General features: G+C 44.5%; 1 protein-coding gene across 1 annotated transcript in view; it reads right to left on the bottom strand.

The window, feature by feature from the left end:
• Window positions 1–18,745, bottom strand: part of LOC122411125 (beaten path IIIc) — a 47,275-nt gene extending 28,530 nt beyond the window's left edge. Inside the window, exon 1 of the mRNA XM_043419680.1 lies at window positions 17,131–18,745. Within this exon, the coding sequence (XP_043275615.1) occupies window positions 17,131–17,188 (58 nt within the window). The 5' untranslated portion in view covers window positions 17,189–18,745. The remainder of the gene's footprint in view (window positions 1–17,130) is intronic.
• Window positions 18,746–19,055: the final 310 nt, after the last annotated feature.

The raw sequence follows: 19,055 nt of genomic DNA, 5'->3' as shown, positions 1-19,055 counted from the left end.
GCAACGAATCGCTAGAAATCTTGAGACGAATGATGGCAATTGAAGGACAAGTCGAAATATGGCGTATCGTGACGTTTGAGAAACTGACAAGCAACTATTTGTCAAAGGACCGAGAAACGATTTCAAAATGCTCGGCTATATGGAGCTCATTTTTCCAGCTGTCTTCCAGCTCTGGCATCACGTTCGTTCTACTTTTTTATCCTAGTACGAAGAAGTGAATTCGTTTTGAAGTTTGCATCGCCGGAGTGCAACGGAATTCACTTTTTCTTCTCTCCAATATCGTCTGCAGGGCTTTGTTGGATTTTTAGACAACGAAAATTGATGAAACCTTTTCTCCTCGTTTCGTTAAAGTGTCCACAAAATTCGCGGAAAAATAGGCGAAACCTTCGAAAAATTGGGGAATTGAAAAATAACGAGGAAAAGCATTTTCGTTCGATCCGCGAGCGAGGCTTCATACAGCCCGAGGGAAAATAGGGAAAAATACACGCGGAGAGTGAACGCGACAAAAGTTACATTGGCCAAGCCGCCACAACGGCGAACTCATACACGCGTTATAGATAATTGACGTCGATCAATTAACGAATCAGATAAATTCGTTGTCCGATACGCGTGAATTTCAATCGGTTTACCGACACAATTTTATGCATTTAAACACACGTTCCAATTTTCCAACAATTTAACGCGTTTATAACACGTACCACGAGTTCTCTGTTATTTCCCAAACAGCGCGTTCCGCCCTGTAACTTTGTATCCATTTCGTTGACACACACGATTTTCTGATAAATGCAAATACATTGCGAGCCGCTTTCGCTCTGCCACACTATATTATATTGGAATATGACAATATGGCCCGGAGCCTGCGAAATTGAATCTACGCGTTCAATCGCTCGCTCCTCGTCGATATATTTTGTCTCGAACCCGCCGCCGATTCATCGGTATCACCGCGACTCTTCTGTTCGCACATTCACCCGCAAAGATTTGTCGTTCCGGGTTGTGACTTTGATCTCTTCCGAACTGATTACGAGCACTTTTTCATCGAGCTTAGAAATATGAATTGTTCGTTCAGCCAAATTTCTATATGGACGAATTTTTTATATTCCACTGCAATTAATTATGGAATCTCAATTATCAAGTTCCGCGAAGGCCAACTGGCCGGATGAATTCCCACGAAATTTCGTTGCTTCGCCGTGATTTCCTTCCGATGCTGCGAAGCTCCCTTTAGTTTCATCATCGACAAATTGTTTTATCTCATCCCAGAAGCATTCGGTTCGAGAGAAGAGAAATTGCTTTCGATATTTTGTTGAGGGGCTGCTGGAAATTTTTTGATTTTCAACTGCCATCCCTTTTCGCCTCTCGGTTATACATCAATTTGAGGCGAAGATGAATGGAGCGGAACGCACATAAAGGACGAGGAGGAGATCCTCGGCGCTACAACTTCGAAGAAATCTATCGAAAGCACCAAGGGGAAAACGTCGATAGATGGAAATGCGTGGAGGTGCGTTTCACGAGCTTTTCCTCTTTTTTCCTCCGGCGGATGCTCCGACGGAGCTTGAGGTCGGGACGTGAGAGCGGTTTGCCCACGTAGCACATTGTCTCAAATTTATCTTGATAGAAAAGGAGAAAAAATTCGTCCGTAATAGAGCAGCAGGGGTTGAAGCATCGCGACGCTCGATTTCTCCACTACCCCAGTTTGCAAAGCGGGAGAGAAATTACTCCAGCTTTCTCAATATATATGTATACAAACATGTGGACCAATATATATAGGTTTGATATATAGGAGAGGTAAAAGTGAACCCGGAAGGTTTGTAAAGGTTTGAATTCTCCCTACTGCTCGTAATTCGCATCCTTCCCCGAGGCTGTTTCACAGACACAGACCTTTAACCATAAATCGGCTTCGGAGAGCTTGGAGAAAGGGACAGATATAAAAAAGCGTACGTTTAAAAAACCGAAATTGAGTACAGTGTATGCGGGAAAGAATAGTCTCTGCTGATAGTAAACTCGGAGCCATAAGGTTGGCCGTGTGGAGCAAGAGCTCTGCGTCTATACTCGGCTCCTTCCATTTTTTTCCCTTTTACTATTTCGTTTTTAACATTTCCCGGCCAGTTTTATCGAACGAGGAATAAAAAAAAAAGAGTCTTCGATAGTAGCTGTACGGAAAAAAATCATTTTCGCCTGTTTAACCAGCTGGAAATCGCGCGAGTTTTTCCCTCTCTGTATTTTCTCGTTTCTGCGACGAACCCAAAGCGCACCGTAAATCGGAGGCGACACGCGAGCTTATTCAGAAAGTGTGGGCACCTCGGGGAGAGAGAGAGAGAGAGAGAGAGGGAAAGCGAGACGGAGGAAGATTTTCATCGTTTCACGCGAAAGCCTCGTGTGTACGCGCCTTCTAATAATTCTTCGCAGTCATAAACGTGTGTAAACGATGGAAATTTTACTACAGTTGTCGGGAACTTTCGAAAGAGGTTATTATTGTTTTTATAATTGATTTTTATTAATTCATACGGTCTGAATTAGCAGCTAGGATCCTTTTCTTCCTCTTTTTTTCAAAAAGGCCTACGAAATTCTTTGTTTTTGGTTTTAAAAATTGCTACTGAGCTCGATGCAAAGTAACTTCTAATTATTTTCAAAATTTTTGCAACCCTTTTTCAGTCTTTTTCCACAAACGTTCTGTTTCTCTCGTAAAAGATGAAAAAATGCTGGTATACACGAGCGTAAAGAAGCGAGAAAAAGGAGGCAAACAAACCGTAAATATCGTTTCTCCATATTCTTTGAGCATGCAGAGAAGTAACGATTTGTTTTTGAAACAACTGTGCTGTACGCCGGAGTTTTTATTGATGCACAAAATGGGCGAGCAAACTTTCGTTCGTATTTGAAGAGCATTCTTCCGAATGCATCATTCATTATTTGTACAGATTCATTTATGTATTTATTCTTCCTCAACCAAAGCTCCATTATCTCGTTCGTTTTTTTTGCCAACAAGATAATAAATGACTGTGCCGAGGGTCGGCGATTGTTCCCCATGTCGTATTGTCATACGATCATTCCAGGCCCTACAGAGTGATTCAGACCGAGCAGAAGACTTTTCGAAACTTTACTACGGTCGCTTCTGCTTCGAAAAGTGAATTATTACAGCGGAAGCTCAATCAACGAGTTCGAGAAATGGAATTTCCCGGAGCTCTGCTTCGCTCAGTTCACTAGCATCGACGAAAAAACTTTGATTAAATCAAATTCCACTCCTCTCATCCAAAATATTCATTTCGATATGGACGAAGAGATATTTTTGTGATGAGATGAAATAATTTCTGAGTGCCAAAACTAGTTATTAGTCGAACCAACAAAACTTCAAAGCAGTCGAACAAAATCGTGTCGAAGCAAACAAATATCGCCAAAGTAAACTGACAATTGAGGTTCATACGTTGTGAGTGATTGAGCAGAAAATTAAACAAATTATCGTCCAAAAAACGAATGGTTTTTCTCACGATCGACCTGGAAATATGTTGAGAGAAAAAAATTTTTGAGGAATGATGGTGCACTGAAACGTGGGAAAAATTGAGAATAATTTTGAACCGCTCTGTACGTCTTACCTCATAAAAAATTCGAGGGCGTGACGGGAAAGGAGAAAAGTCAAAGGGAACTTGTCACATATTCCTCACGAAAGAAAATACTCGCGCAGCCATAAATATCTATACATTGAGGGAAAAAGAGGGAGGCCTTTTTGTCAGCCCCATAACTACATGGATATTTCTCAGCTCCGTAGGCTTCGATATATTCGCTTCATAAAAAGTGATTCCTAAAAAAGTGGAGCACGAACGTGCGGAAAAGCGCACGTACGTTTAAGCCAATGGGAAAACTCGATCTCGTAACTGTGACCCGAAGAGAAAGGTCTCTGATGGATTCCCACCAACTGTGAGCCCGGTGTTAGTCCACGAGAATAGGAAAACGAAGCGATCCGATATCAAAAAACGACTCTATATCGATATTTTTAATTCGCTTGATTCGATACCGATAAGTACGCAGTTATTAATGAGTGATTAAATCGAGGTTGATCCGAATCCAGATAATTCGTATAATTTTTCAGTCACGTGGGCTCGTGAAATGCGATTGGTAATTACGATCAAAAACTTGATTATTTTATCGGTATCGTTTCGATTTATCCGAGGTTCGTTTATAATCGCGAGTACCGAAATCCCGGGAATATCATTATCGGATCGAGAAGATTTCAAGCAGAATTCTCATCCGATGAGCATTTCTTGATGTCGAAAAATACTGATTTACCTTCGCAATTACTGATTTTTCAATTACTTTTTCAATTTTCATTGTTTTTCATTCATTTTTAGAATTATTCGGTCTTGAAGTACGTTTTTCGTCAGCTCATTTTCCATGAGATTCAATTTACCGCGTATATCGTTCTGTCCCTCATCGGAAAACGAAGTGATCCGTTTCCTGATAAAGCCCGTTTATCTGACTGTGAAACCATCTTCGGAGAGAGAGCAATGTGATTCTCGTCGATTTTCTGAGTTCTTTGCTTTTTAGATTTTTGTCAACTTATTTATCATGGAATCGCATTTATCGTATGTGATTCTATTCGTTTGAAAAAAAAAAAAAACGAAAAGATTCAAATGGTGACAAAGTTTTTTTATCACTGTTTAAGGTAGATCATGCCCGGAGATCGTATTTTATGGGTTATTGGGTCGATTTTTACTTCTTAATTAAAGATATCGTCACTTTAAATTAATGTCAGAGTTAGTAATTCGAAATTGTAAATACATATTTTCAACTGATCTTTTGGCGAATGAAATTACGAGCGATCCAAATTAATCGGGGATCCATAACTGACCAAACATAATAGCTATTTATGTAAAAAATCGCATTAAGAGTGCAAAGGGAAAAAACGAAGGAGAATGAATCAAGAAAAAAGTATTGATTAAAAGACAGAAGGCTGTGAGAGGAGTGGCCCAAGCCATGAAGAAACAAAATGCCGAAATAAGTAAATGTGAGGTTACATAGTGCTCATTACAAATTTCGTTCAATTTTCAACGTAATATATTTGTATTACTAGTAAGACAATCGTCTCGAATTTTTCCCCCAGATCTTCATTATATACTGCATTGTTATTGTGTACTTTTTCATAAAATTCGTAAGAAGCGTTCCCTCGTTATATGAAAAGATAAACAATTTTTAACGCATAGTCCCTTAACCCTCGTGTGTTTTTCTGCATATTTAAACACGTTTATCTTAATAACCAATAAGACGAACCATTTAAAATTTGATATGCGTGCCAGTCGACTACCCATTTAGACTCTGAGTAAATTTCAAGACTTTTTTAAGAAAATCGTTTCGTGCATGAACTACCTGATCTAATTTTGAGGGCCAGAACCACGTCAGAACGAGGTGAAAAACGACCCTGGTCGTGAGTTATAAGGTAAAAAAAACCCATGAGTTTTGTAAGAATGAGTTCGACGTGCTTGTGTATCTTTTGAATAATTCCCTCATTAATGTTCGTGAGCGGTTAATGTACAAAGAGAAGGTGCTTCGAGGTTGTTATAATAAGTAATAAAAAAAACGTATTTATCGATATGGGGTGAGAGCAGAGCGGGTCGTAGGATGAAGTTCGTGTGACACGAGATGTCGCGTTAACGCGTAGCGTTCGAAGTTGGTGGACGAGGGAAAATGATATTGAAGAATTAATAAGGGAAAGGAAAGGACGAGAGATAATTCGAAGGACGAGAAACGTGTCGAATGGTCATTGAATATTTGGTATTTGAGGAGACACGAATGGCGGGTTTAGTGAGGAAAAAGGAGGTAGTAGTAAGAAGCTCGGGAAAGAGAAAAATGCGCATAAATAACAAATAGTCAGAGTCAAGTTGACTGTCCAAACAGAGGAGCATGACTTTGTGAATGAGCGAAGGAGCTTGTGGAGCGTAATGGACAAAGACGGGGTTGAAATAAGCTGGGGTACTTGACGGTTGGCGCTTGGTTTACGACACTAAGAGGCAAAAGGGTTGACGGAGAAAGAGGACAGGAAAAACGAGCGTTGGAAGGAGGCCGGGAGCGTTGGGAGAGCAGCTTCCGGAAGAGAAAACCAGGCGAGAAAGGGAGAAATAGAAGCTGCGAGGAAACGAGGCGGGAGGAGAGGAGAAGACGAAGGAAAGGAAGTGGAAGGATGGGCTGGACCGGTACGAAACTGCTGGTAGATTGTGGAGAGAGAAAGGCTTTAGTGAAAGGGTGGAAAAGGCAGAGGGGAGCGAAGCGAAGGAAAAGAGCTCAATCTAGCTTACATGAAGCGAGAAACGTCGTGATCCCTTCAGGGCACACACATTACACAGTGCAGAAATACAGAGAGGAAGAGAAGGAGGGGAGAAGATAGGAGAGAGGGGGAAACGTTTTTTCTCGAGGAAACTCGCTACTGAAGAACGACATCGTCTCTCTGCTGTTCTACTACCCCTTTTCCACCCCCTCGTCCTCTCCCCCCCGCGTTTTATCGTTCCCCTTGACTGCTCTCGTTTACTCAATAAACACGAAAGCTATACACGTATTTGTGGTATATATACAGGTATACGTGTGTATACACAGCCTTTAGAAAACGAGTCACACGAGAGCGATCTCAGATGACTTCCGTGACACTCTCGAGAGCACATATGTCGAAAGACGCTGTTTTTCTTACCGAGTCTTTGACGTTTCGACCCCGACCATTCACAAGTGAAATAATAATACTCACTCGCTCCTTTATAAATTCATTCGATTTATCGTTGAATCCGCTTTTAAAAGCAGAGGCTCTCGTACGACAAAATACGAAAATATAACGTCTCGGTTATATCGATACTTTGGACTATTTATTCAAACGCGAACACTCCGTTATCGCTCCCTGCTCGATAGTTTTAAAACAGTCGCACGACCTCGCCATCTTTTATATTTCATAACCCAGCGTGAACGAACAACTACGAAGATTGAAAATTCGATGAAACGACTTTTCGTCGACTCGATTAATAATTGTTAAGCGAGAAGCAATAACATTTCATTTTGTTGCATGATTATGAACGCGATGTTGGTCACAACGAAATCAGCGCCACGAAGAAGCTTTTTCATTTCAACCTCTTTAATATATGTATTACGTCTCGAAACATATTCGCACTGGAGCCAAAATTTAATTTACTCGGATTTACATTTGGTGCTCACGAGATGTGAATTATAATTAATACACGGTGAAATATATAGGTGTCGTTAGGTACACACGCATATGTACTAAATTTTCGTGTGGTGTAATTATTATGAATATAACGTCGAGTTTCATATGAAATTTCCGACACACAGGAGTCACAGAAGGTTCCGTTGCTGCACCACCTCAAAATTTCACTGTTTATGCTCCCTCCTCGCATATCACCCCTGCGCGCATATTTTTTTCCGCTTCTCGACTCTCCGCCAACTCTACCGAGAGTTTTCCATTTTCTTTCTCCTTCTCTCTTCGTCTTTGTCTATACCGCCCTCTTTCTCTTCACTTTCCTCTCTCTCTCTCTCTTTTGGCGTGTTTTGGGGAGAATACGGCCATGCGAAGCGAGCGAGAGCCGGGTGCGCCTTCACATATATATCTGTATTATCCGACGAGCCGGAGTGCCAGATGGTTCTCGTCACGAGAGACCATACGTAGGCGTATAAGGGAAAAATGCTTGCAGAACGAGAGAGAAAGAAGCGGAGCGATGTACCGAAAAAGTAAAGAAGAGCGAAGGGAAAAGTGAGCGCGAGGGATGCGGCGACGAGAGGCAACGAGCGGACGCGTGCCGGCTGCCCGTCCAGCGTTTTATCGGTCAACAGTCGTTAATTGAAAAAACGAGTCAATTTACGAGTGTATACGAAATGTAGATAAACGTATATAGCGGCGAAGGGGAGGCTGCGTCTCGCGAACTCCACGCGGGAGTAGCCAGCGCGGGCAATTTTTTTAATCCCGATTAATTTGGAGTCTCGAGTACAACTGAAAGCAGCGTCGGATCTGCGGGCCATGGCGAGGGTCTCGCGAGGCATCGAACTTGCCGAGCAACGAGTTTACGAGGAACTTGCCGAATTAGAAACGACCCTGAATACGAAGCCGCTCGAACGGAGCGATCCTCCGTTAAGTAGCCTAAAATTAGTCTTCCAGAGACACTCCGTTCAGCCGGGGGAGAGTCCTCGAGCTGCCTAAATTCCTGGCGTTCGATCTTCCCCCCGAATTTTAATCCCTCCGCAAACTCGGCCTCGCGGAGTCGTTTCCTCAAAAAGATTCAATGAAGGCAGCTCCGCATCGATCCGGAGGGTAATTCCGAGCGAGCCTCGACCCCCGGACGAGCAGTATTATGAAGACGATTAAATTACCGGGAGACGCAGAGAGGATCCCACGAATCTGCAATTCGATCGTCGAGCAAACGCGCCGATTTTCACGCCCGGCTTCAATCACCCTTCGCGCGATAATTGTTCGCCAATTTAAAAACTTGGATCGCGCTTATTATTTTCGCGAGCGCGTTCTCCGCTCGGAAAGAAGCTTTATATGCGAGCTCCGAGAAGCGATGAGTCACAGTTTCTCATTAACAGAGCTCACCGCATCGCTCCCCCTCCACGGGCCAACTCTAGTTTATTTATTCCCAAGAAGTACGCATACATTATCATATTCTTAAGCAACTTTTAATTAATTCTCAAATCCAATGAAAAATAAGCTAAAGGAATAAGAATTGATGCCGAGTCCGTTTAAAGCCCGTGGCCCGAGTGCGAGAGATCGTTTTTTATTCGTTAAGAATTTTTTCCCCAGCCCCTAAGTTCGCATACGTACATTGCCTAGGGGATTTAGTGTCTAGTGCATATTTCGTCACGACCGAGTGAAGCATGCCCTCCGTACATATACGCGCGCGCGCGCGCGGAGGAAAGCGTGCGAGCAGTACGTTTGAGCTCGTTGGGAGATCGGGCATGAGAGAAAGATTATGGCTGCAGGAGGGTTAATAGCTACGTTCGGAGAGCATGGACTCGTACTCCGGGATAACTTTATTTTCTTCGTTAAATATTTGACCTGCTCGCGAGAGCCTGAATAAGATGAAAAAAAAGCAAACAAGAAAAAAAAAGAAAAAGAAAAAAAAACAACACGTAAATGTTGCCTGGAAAGTATGAGACAGGAAAAACCAGTGGGGATTATATTAATATAAGATGCATACATAATATCAGGTCAGTATATGCGTGCGATACACACCCACAGAGCCACCTTCGTCCACACGGATATTTATATATATAAAGTTGGAAGCGTAAGTTGTACGTTCTTGCGAGCGTAAATTCGGAGAGTATGGTTTATGTGTATATGCCGTCATCAGCAAGTGTATATATTTGAAAATTTATTTACATTTGTATATAAATATATGCAGAGGGAAGAGTCGAGGCATTCGGGGTACACACTTCGTATTTCGGTTTATTCGGTGAGCCGGGTGCTGGATCGGTGAATTTTTCCTGGCGCGTATTATAACGGCGTAATATGCGGAAGTACACTTTTACGTGCGGTACGAGTGCCCTCGGGACTGAGGCAGGGAGAAAGAGGAAAAAGAGAGGGAAAGAGCGGCCAGGGGCTGCTCTCGGATGGCCGCGGAAGCTGCTGCGTTCGTATATATATATACAGCACATACGCGCCCGATCTCCCTGGACCATCCTGACGTTAACCTCCTGCTCCTCCCCTGTGTTCTCTACACTTGTACAAGATCCACTCAAACCGGAGTTTTCGTACGTGTATGACGACGACGACGACGGCGACGGAGAGTCCCCCGTGCGCGCCCCCGGGAGGATGCTTTTATTTTTTCAGTATATACGACACGTTATAGCCCCGAGCAACTTTATCAGCGAGATGGAGCGAAAGTGAGAGGACGGGAGAAAGAGGGATGGAAAAGTGGAAGGGGAAGATACTGGAACGGCGCTGGGCCTTCGGTGCTAGAGAAAGAACGAAAAAAACTACCGCGAGAGAGAAAATAAGAGCGTATACATGGACGAAAAAGAGTGCGAAAAAAGCTCCTGACGGTACGCATGCACTCGCCTCTCTCCGTTTCCCTTCTACTCCCTTATTCAGCCATTTCTCTATCTTTTTCTCATCGCGCACGGTGTCGCGCCATACGCCTGACCCACATTTTCCTTGTAGCTAAATTCGAAAGGGATGGGATGCCACGGCGGCAGGGGTTTACAGTGTACCGGAGAGACACACTTTCCTCCATTACATTGTATTATTCTCTGACGATTACATCTGGATTCCAGCTTATTCTCGTGCAATTAGTCGTATGAAAATTGCACACAGTTATACTTGTGTTTTGCGCTGTTCGTACATAGAGCGCGTACGTCGCACGCGCATTATTTTCGCAGATGTACCTTCGCCAAACATCCCCCTCGCAATACGAGCCTTTAATTGCTCCAGTCTATTCTCATAATTACATTTATATTGTGATACTGTAAAATCTCTCTGCGCGCTATACTTGTCAAAAATTTTCTTCCCTTTTGCGATGGAATTCTCGGTGCAATTTACTAGAAAATACGAGCAGATCCGTCGTGTCTGCGGGAGTAATGAGGAAGAGACTTTTATGATGGGCAAAATATCCAAATTGGATGAAGTAACGTGGACTATATATTCAGGGATTGTAAAAAAATTCATGAGATTCTCTCTGTTGTACGTGTAATAATAAAATACGTTTTTTTCCCTTTTATTTTGTCCTTCTGCTGCTGTGCTGTAATTGTTTTCTATGATTTTATATCCAGGCCAATGAGCTCGTAAAGAGCTCTCTCGGATCTCAGCTCTTCGGATATCCGAATCGAGCATTTCGAGGTTAGAGCGATGGTCAAAATAATGGAGCCATTGTTTAAGAGATATTTCATAGCTTTTTTATTTCAGAGCAAAGTAAAATTTCACGTTTTTTCTTTCGGCGTAAAACATTTTATTTATAAATTTATAAAGGGCTGAAGGAGCGAGACGAAAATGAAATTGTGAAAAAATCCTTCGTCCGGTACTTCGTAACGTCAGTTTTCTCTGCCACGATAACGTCCATTCTTTCCAGCAGCCCACGTTTGACAGAGTTCCCTCATTTTTTTCAGCTCTTTCCACACCAATCCAACAACCTTATTAAACCACCTGCTCTCGATATTAATATCCCAACCTGAAGTGGTATTGAAATCAACGAATTCTCCGCAGATCATCAAAAGAATTGATCCGTCGTTTCCCCGTCGTCTTTTTGTCTCTGTGAACGGTTCGATCGAGTGGCCCGGGTCGATAAAATCGCCACCGGCAAGCAAGCAGTCGTAAACTTTAGGCAGAAGCTTTGGAAAGGTCCATTATTGTGAATTTAGGCAGGTGGCTTTAATGATGAAACGAGGTGGACGCAGCTTTAGTATCGGCGGTACACGGTACGACGGAAACAGTAATTCCTGATATCGAAATCTCCGGGAATGCTGATCTGATGGGGGGGGAGGGACGGACGCGGGCGCGCGCGTACATCATACAGAGGGGAGTGAATGCACGGAGTTTGAAATCTGGGTGAATGCGAGGAGGAGAGGATGATCAATCCGCAATTCGGGGTGCGTTATTTCGACGATTGAGGTCTTGGTGTGTAGGCGGTAATATAGATTCGCGCGTAATGTACCAAATATGCCAAACAGCGAGAGGTATGGATGCACGTGCATCGCGGTGTGTACATTATAGGTTGGACGATACTAAAACGCGCTGGTGTATTGTACGTATTAGAAGCTATATGCGCACGATACCGTAGTACCATCCCCCTCGCCAGGCTACACTCAACCTGTGTTTGCTCTTTCGAGTCGTTGGTTTACGACGTTTGCCCGTTCCGTTTACGTTTACCGCGGAGCACCAAGCTTGCGAGCTTTCTCTCTCTCTCTCTCTCTTTCCGTTGCCCTCTCGCTAGGCTACGTGACCGCATGACGTCCCGGGTAAATTTGTTGGGGTGCTTACTCCGAGCTATATGGCAAACCTACTGTCGGAGCCGGTTTAGCGTACGCTTAGGGCCTTTGTATATACATGTATGTATGGTTATGGTGTATATATACTTACCGCAAGTTCGCCAATCTCTTTGTCTCTATCTCTTCTTCCAACAGAGCAAAACGCTTTTGTCTCTATGCCTCTCGCGCCCCCCTCCTCCCCTGCTCGCTGGCTCTCTATTTTTTTCCTTCCTTTTCCGCCCTTCTCTTTCTTTGCAGAACTCTAGCTCGATCTCGCAACGTTGTAATACATCAACGTTGAATCTTACATCGACCCTCTCGTCTGGCAAATTAGTATAATAATGTACAAACTCGACGAGAGTCAGCCCTTATTTTTTATTCTCCCCGTTTCTACTTGGTCTCTTGCTATCTCTGGTGCTTTCGGGCTTTCAGACAGCTATCAGCGAGGGGCTCTCTTCCCCTAAAAGAGTTCTTTCCGAGATCATATCTGAGCAACGCTCGCTTGTAGTTTTTATAGGTTCACTGATTGGCTGGTGCTGAGAAAGGTGCTGAAAAGGTCAGTTTACAAGGAAACATCGTTGAGCGGGGGGTAGTTACACTCGCTCTTTCGACGCTCAAACTTCTCATTAATTTTCATTGATCTTTCGACGTGATTACTAAATTACGCTTTCAAGCTTCCCTCCACGCCTGACAGAGAAGTCGGCACCCACAACTTCGTTGACCAAGACCGTTTGTTTCCGTCTGTTAGTGCGCAAATCGGTGCTGCTTTTATCCCCACTAAAATGAATGCGATTTTATTTAGTGGCTTTCTATCTTTGCACACGGCTCAAGTTATGCAAATTTCAATCCCCAATGGAGAAAATTGTACGCTCGTTCAGCAGCAGGGAACGAGCCACGATGAGACGGTTGCGTCTTCACTTCAAAATAAATTCGATTCCGAATACTTCTGGGCTTCGGTTAATCGTCGACGATATAACTTTGATTCCTGAAATTTGCATCAACGGGAAGCAATGAAATGTATTTTCGTTTATCGTCCCACATTTCATAGCCGAACACACACTGCGAAAATTCATTTCGCTCGTATACAAATGCTGCAAATTGGGGTTCAAATCGAAAAATCAAAATTTCATTCCCGATGTTATTCTCGCTTGACTATTGAAACTCGCGACTGTACGCGCCCGCCCTCAACGTTATTTTCAATGGAAAAATGACCCGAGCATTAATAAAACCGTCGAAATCGATCAAATATGTGATTCGAACGTGAAAGATTATTATTCGTAATTCACTTTTCCACGTTCCAATGAAACCTGATTTTCCCGAAGCGTATTGCGACTAATCGCGATCCGCCACTGTTTTTCCGTGCCTTCGATGCGTCAAAAACGGATTAGACTTGTGAATATAAACCTTTGGAAGGCTTCGCTGTCATCGTGACATTTCAGAGCAGCGCGAATGACTTCGAAATGATGATTCGATGCTCGAGCTTCAACGCGAAACACGAGCAGCGTGCAACTCGGTCGAACCAATGAGAACGGCGGAAAGGGGATGACAACGAGAGGCCAATTTACGCTTCGCGTGCCTGCGTTATATGAAAGGGACTAATGATCTTTACGTAAGAGGATTTTTACTCTCCTATTGATGCGAATGACATTTTCCAACAAGATAAACTCGAATATTCGATGCTTTTGGGCTCTGCCAAAAGCAATTTACGATCGTAAACAGAGATTTTTCAATCAGGATTACGTTGATCCGTGAAATCGTCGCATAAAGTCGAAAAATGGCGTATTTTTATCAAGTCAGCGAGCCGTTGTGCGCAAATCGTTTCATTCATTCGTGTCATACTCGGTGATTTAGTTATATGTATCGTTCTCATTTATTTTCCCGATTGCGCAATGATGCTCGGAGTATTTCTACATAGCGCCGGGATCTCTTTCCGCGTATAGGAAATGTGATTATTCCGCATGATTGATAATAATAACAAGAAAAGCAGCGGGAATCCATTTAATGTGGCGCGGGATCCGTTTATTCGTAGTCGTGTTTCGCGTTTTCGTTATTTCCCTTTCTCCTTTTTATTTTTCATCATTTTTATTACGTTTTTTTTTTTTCACCGTTTGATGAAGTCTGTGCGTGCGTTTGAGCGTCGTCCGTATCCTTTGTATCAACCGGTTAATTTTTCACCGGCAGTGATCGCCTCTGCGCAGGAAGAGTTTCCGCGAGCGCGATATACGCGCTTGACTATACGCTAATTTTTCACTCGAGTAGTTCGTCGGGAAGAGCGTGTGAGCAATCTCTCTCATCTCTCGTGTCACCGGAGGCCCCGAGTGCGTTATCCTTTCTCTCTCCTTCTTCACGCAACCACTCACGCACGTATCGAAAGCTCGCGATGCGATGTCGCAGCTCCGGAAAAGGGGTTGATTCCCTCGTCAATGGAGGCTCGTCCGCGTTGGCCGCGTTGGCCGAATCTCTCGGAGTATGAAAACGAATATGTGGAGAGGGCGACTGCGTATTCACTCGTGCATGTGTCGATATTGCCCTCTCTCGTTAGTCTCTCTTCCGAATGAAATTTCATGCCGCGCGTCACACGGGGGCGGGATCGATCATCGGACAAGAAAATGTGAGAAGCGCGAGGTATAGGCGTGCAGATTTGCGGAAAATCGTTATCGCGTTATAGGAGAGCGATTTAATTTAATCGAATACAAGATGAGCGTATACCGAGCGCGCGGCGTATTCACCCTCAGCCCCGGCGTAAGCTCATTTTTCCATCACGCAGCGCCGCAGCCCGCTCTCGCGTTGACGTGATTAATTCTCGGCCGGTGTGCTTTTATGTTTCGAGCGTAAAGGTGTGTATGACAGCGTAAAAAAACATTTGATCGTTGCTCTCCGCGGCGCTGGCAAGCGTTATCGGATCTTCTACCCATTCAACGTTTACGACACAAAAATCTCAGCTCTTCCCCGCCGCGTTATATACAGCTATGCTCTCCCTCGTATTTGTATATAATGTTACGTGAAATATAGAAGCTTCTGCGGTGCACATTCGCTTGTGACCGCCGGTGCCGGAGCAAAGCACCAGCAGAAAAATACCAATCGATAAAGCGATTTTTTCCCTCCCTCGTATATGCACGTACGTATAATATGCTTATGTGTATACGCCACGTCGTAAAGTTTGTCGTAATTTTTTTTCTTACCCTCCCTAACACCGGCTCATTGGACTCTCCGAAGCTTTCTTCGTCTTCCTATATACCTGTACGATCGCCCTCGACATTCGATCATCTCCCTTTCTCCATCGCTCACGTGCATCCTCCATCTTTCTTTTCGATATTCGCCGCAGCAATGAGAAGCTCGCCTCGTAAGGAACACCCGAACGAGGAGTTACGTGTACACGGATAAAGCCGCTCCGGAGGTGTGCTCACCTGCAACCTCTCGACGAACTTATTATATCAAAACGTCCGATAGATTTATATCCTCATATTTCTTACCCATCGCCCTGCGTTTTTACGAACCCCCGTAAATACCTCGTAAAGAACAGCCTACGAGAAGCGGGCCCTGCGTCGTGCGGGTCCTCTTCGACAAATCTGATGTTTGCTCACTCCGCAAAATTTCTTTTCGCGGCTACAACGAGCTACGCTACACTATTTCGATATCGTTCTCGCCCATCACGAAACACCGTTCGCCCATGCTTCTCTGAGAATTATTAAAAATTTATGCACATCCATAACGCGTGCACTTAGCGACCGAGGATATTTGTGTTACAATAGAAATCTTGATAAGCCCGCACTCGGCACCGGAATCCTGCTGTTGCTATTGTAAGTCCGCATTTTTTTCTTTCCCATTAACGCTCGGATGGTCTCCGACAGAAAGTCACGCACGACGCTGAATTCTTGTAAATACGTGCTCCATTAACCATCACATGTATTCCCTCGTAATGGGAGGAAAAAAAAAAGAGAAACGTTGTGAAAAATCCTTGACCGAGTGGAAGCAGCTCGATTGAAAAATATTCGCTATTCATTTTCGAGCTGGCTTTACTGTCCGAGTTGGAGCGATACCAGACGATTAGTTCGCTCCTCGGAGCTCTTTGCATTTGTAATGAAGCCTGTTTACAATCGAGCATTTAAAACTGTCACTCGATTTTCGCATCGAGAGCTATTCGCTCGAAAGCCATCCGGAGGTTCGCGGGTAAGGTTGCGTCAAACAGTGACGATTAAATCCTCCCGATGATCGCTTGATTCGATGCCTAACGAAAATAATGCTGGAGCGAGTTGAGGACAAAGCGTCGTTTCTATTTGCCGTTCGCCCAGCCCGAGCCTAGTTGCGATACAACATTGTGCGAGGCTATTGGGGGGGGACGAAGGAATTACGACGTGCAAATCGTAGCCGAATATTTGTCGAATGGTGCCTCGAAAAATACGATTTTTTCTTAGTGCGCGTAAACGCCTACTGCAGTCATAAACGGAAACACGAGTTTCCACTCTAAATCTTGCGAGTCGATTGTTATTCGTTTCCATTTTTCAAGACAAAAAAACAAACGCATGCACCCAGCCGTACAGAGAGTTGATGCACCTGTTGTAGGCCATTTCGTGGGTTATGCCATTTTTACTGCTCTATCAATTTTTCCATTGTTTTGTTACGCCTTCATGCTGATTGCTCTAAAATTCCTGTGCTCCCGAATGCCCTCGTCAAAAGCCGAATAAACTCACGCTCCAGGCTTAATGCTCCATAAAATAAATGTTACATTTATCTCAAAAATTCATTAACCATCTCCGGAGCCGAATTGTCCGAGGCGAAAATGAATGTTCGACCTACTTTCCCCGAGCTCTTAATTCCCTTTCGCATCGTCTCTAATTCGACGATACTGGAATCGAATAGTCGCGTCGATTCAGCGACTGATATTCTCGCGACGATTCAATCAATCGGCATTACGAGAGTGGTGGATTCGAAGCTTGTTTTATTAACCGCGATAATCCGTTGTTTTCGAGGAACAACAATGTCATGCTGATGTCGCTTATTCTCTTCTCGATAACTCATTTAATTTCTGAAAAAATATTAGTCCTATTTACAAATACAGCATGTAGTGGGACGATGACAGCGGAATGACGATTGCTATCTGATAAATACGAGCGGAGTTTGCGGGGGCGGAATAATCAATGAATTCATAAAAGTCTGACCGCAGAGAGGGTTGTACTACTCGATAAATAATTTCCTTACCGGCGATGATGAGAAAAAAGAGCAAGCCCAAGTGGCTCGTTCTTCGTAAGCAATCCATGCTGCTTGGCTGAAGGTGATTTCTGGCGAGGAGATGCACGTGGCGGGACAAAGACGAGTCGAAAGACAGAGAATAAAAAATCACTTGGAACAGGTACTCCGGAGGCGAATACGCGCACAGGAGAGTCAGCTATAAAGCAGTCTCTTTCGGCAGGTTAATAATGTGTACAAATGCACAAAACACGACACTCAAAAGTTACAACTGCACACATTTCCCGTTCTCCTGATATGCTTTTTCACTTTTATTTGTGCTCGTGCTCTCTCTCTCTCTCTCTCTCTCTTTCGCGCGTGATCTCGTTTTCGTCTCCGTTTCTCGCACTTTTCAGGATACGAGAGAATGAGCGAGCAAATTCACCAAAAGTTCGTCGATAGTTCCGCAGTCCCACCTTTCCACTTCCTGCCTTCCACACCCTCTGGGTGCACGGTTGCACTGTGTGTGAATGCACTATTCTGGCGTGCTGCAACCGCCACACTGCCACGACCAACCCACTCTTTTCACTCCCTCCTCTTAGCCGTTCTCTGTCTCCCACTTTCCCTCCCCGAAGCACGCTGTCTCTTTTGCTCTTTTGCTCTTGGAGTTCCCGTATATCAACTCCCCTGGCGCGATGGCTCCGTTTATCACCAAATTATCCGGCCCCGAGAGCACCACTGATAATCTCTTCGCTATTAGAAAGGCATCTCACGAAGGCTCGGTGTATGCGTCGTCGATCGAAAAAAAAAATAAAGAACCAGGCGGTTATCGTGCGTGCGTGTTCCCAGAGCGCTTATCAACTTTCCAATTAGCAGTAGCTTTTCCAGCGAAGAAAAATATGAAGAAAACGAGAAGAGCAAACAATTAGCAGAACGAGGGATAAAAAGAAGTAACTGCGAGGTGCTTCCTCCCCCTTGCCAGTTGCACCGCAATTATACTCTCATCCCCCTCCCCCTTCTTTCTCATCTGAATAAATATCACTGGAGAGTCGTTTATTGTTCTTGTATAAAAAAGAGTCTCCGCGTCGGCACGATAACGTAGAACGCAGGCAAGCAGGGCGATAAGGGTGGAATGTTTTGATTCTTCGACGAACCCCCTGCTCGATCAATTGCCCCGGGCCAGTCCTCGGACAACCCGATATCCTTTAATTATTGTTTTTCCTCATGGTAACCTTCGGCGTTAACTCGGTTGTCGTTATCTCGTTGAAACAGCAGCACAAACGCACGAGCCGCTAACAAATTCATCAGGTTTATTATCCGCTATTGACGAAAGATTCGATTATCGATAATGGATTAATGCGCCTTCGTTATTTGCCTCCTTATGCGCGTATACACGCGAGGAAAAAGAAGCGTCGTCGATCAGCGTTTGCCAGCTCTCCGACGAATGCGACATTCGAACGGAGCCCGCGACAGCAGCTCTTTTGTTATATTCCTTTTTACTCGCTCCTCCGCTCCTACTCGATTCCGTGCTCTCGTGTCCCTATGCGGAGAAGCGCGCACCGGCGCCGTTCGACTACTGGCCTTCTCGGCTCGTTTCCACTCCGCTTTAGCTCGCGCGGGCTCTCGTCCGGCTCTGCTTTGCCACTGGGTGTCCCGATACCACCCGGAGAACCAGCAAATGGCGCCACTCCTTCCGCGCTATCGCCGCGTACACCCGCACCAACCAACGCTCTCACAGAGGGCTGCACACGTACGTACCGGCACACATCTCCACCCTAACAATCTATATAGAGCCATGAATACATAAGACACATACGCGGATAGAAACACGCAACCGAGAACGGCCTCGCCGCGCTCAACGCACACGTACGCGTGTCCTCCTCCTCCTCGCACGAACGAAAGCCTGCTTTCGGTGGTGTAGTCCCTGCAGAGACGGCTAGCCCGAGCTAACCGGGGAA

The sequence above is a fragment of the Venturia canescens genome, chromosome 1 (assembly GCF_019457755.1).
Source record: "Venturia canescens isolate UGA chromosome 1, ASM1945775v1, whole genome shotgun sequence".
Lineage (NCBI taxonomy): Eukaryota > Metazoa > Arthropoda > Insecta > Hymenoptera > Ichneumonidae > Venturia > Venturia canescens.
Note: the sequence above shows the minus strand (reverse complement) of the source record. Positions and strands in the feature narration are given on the sequence as shown.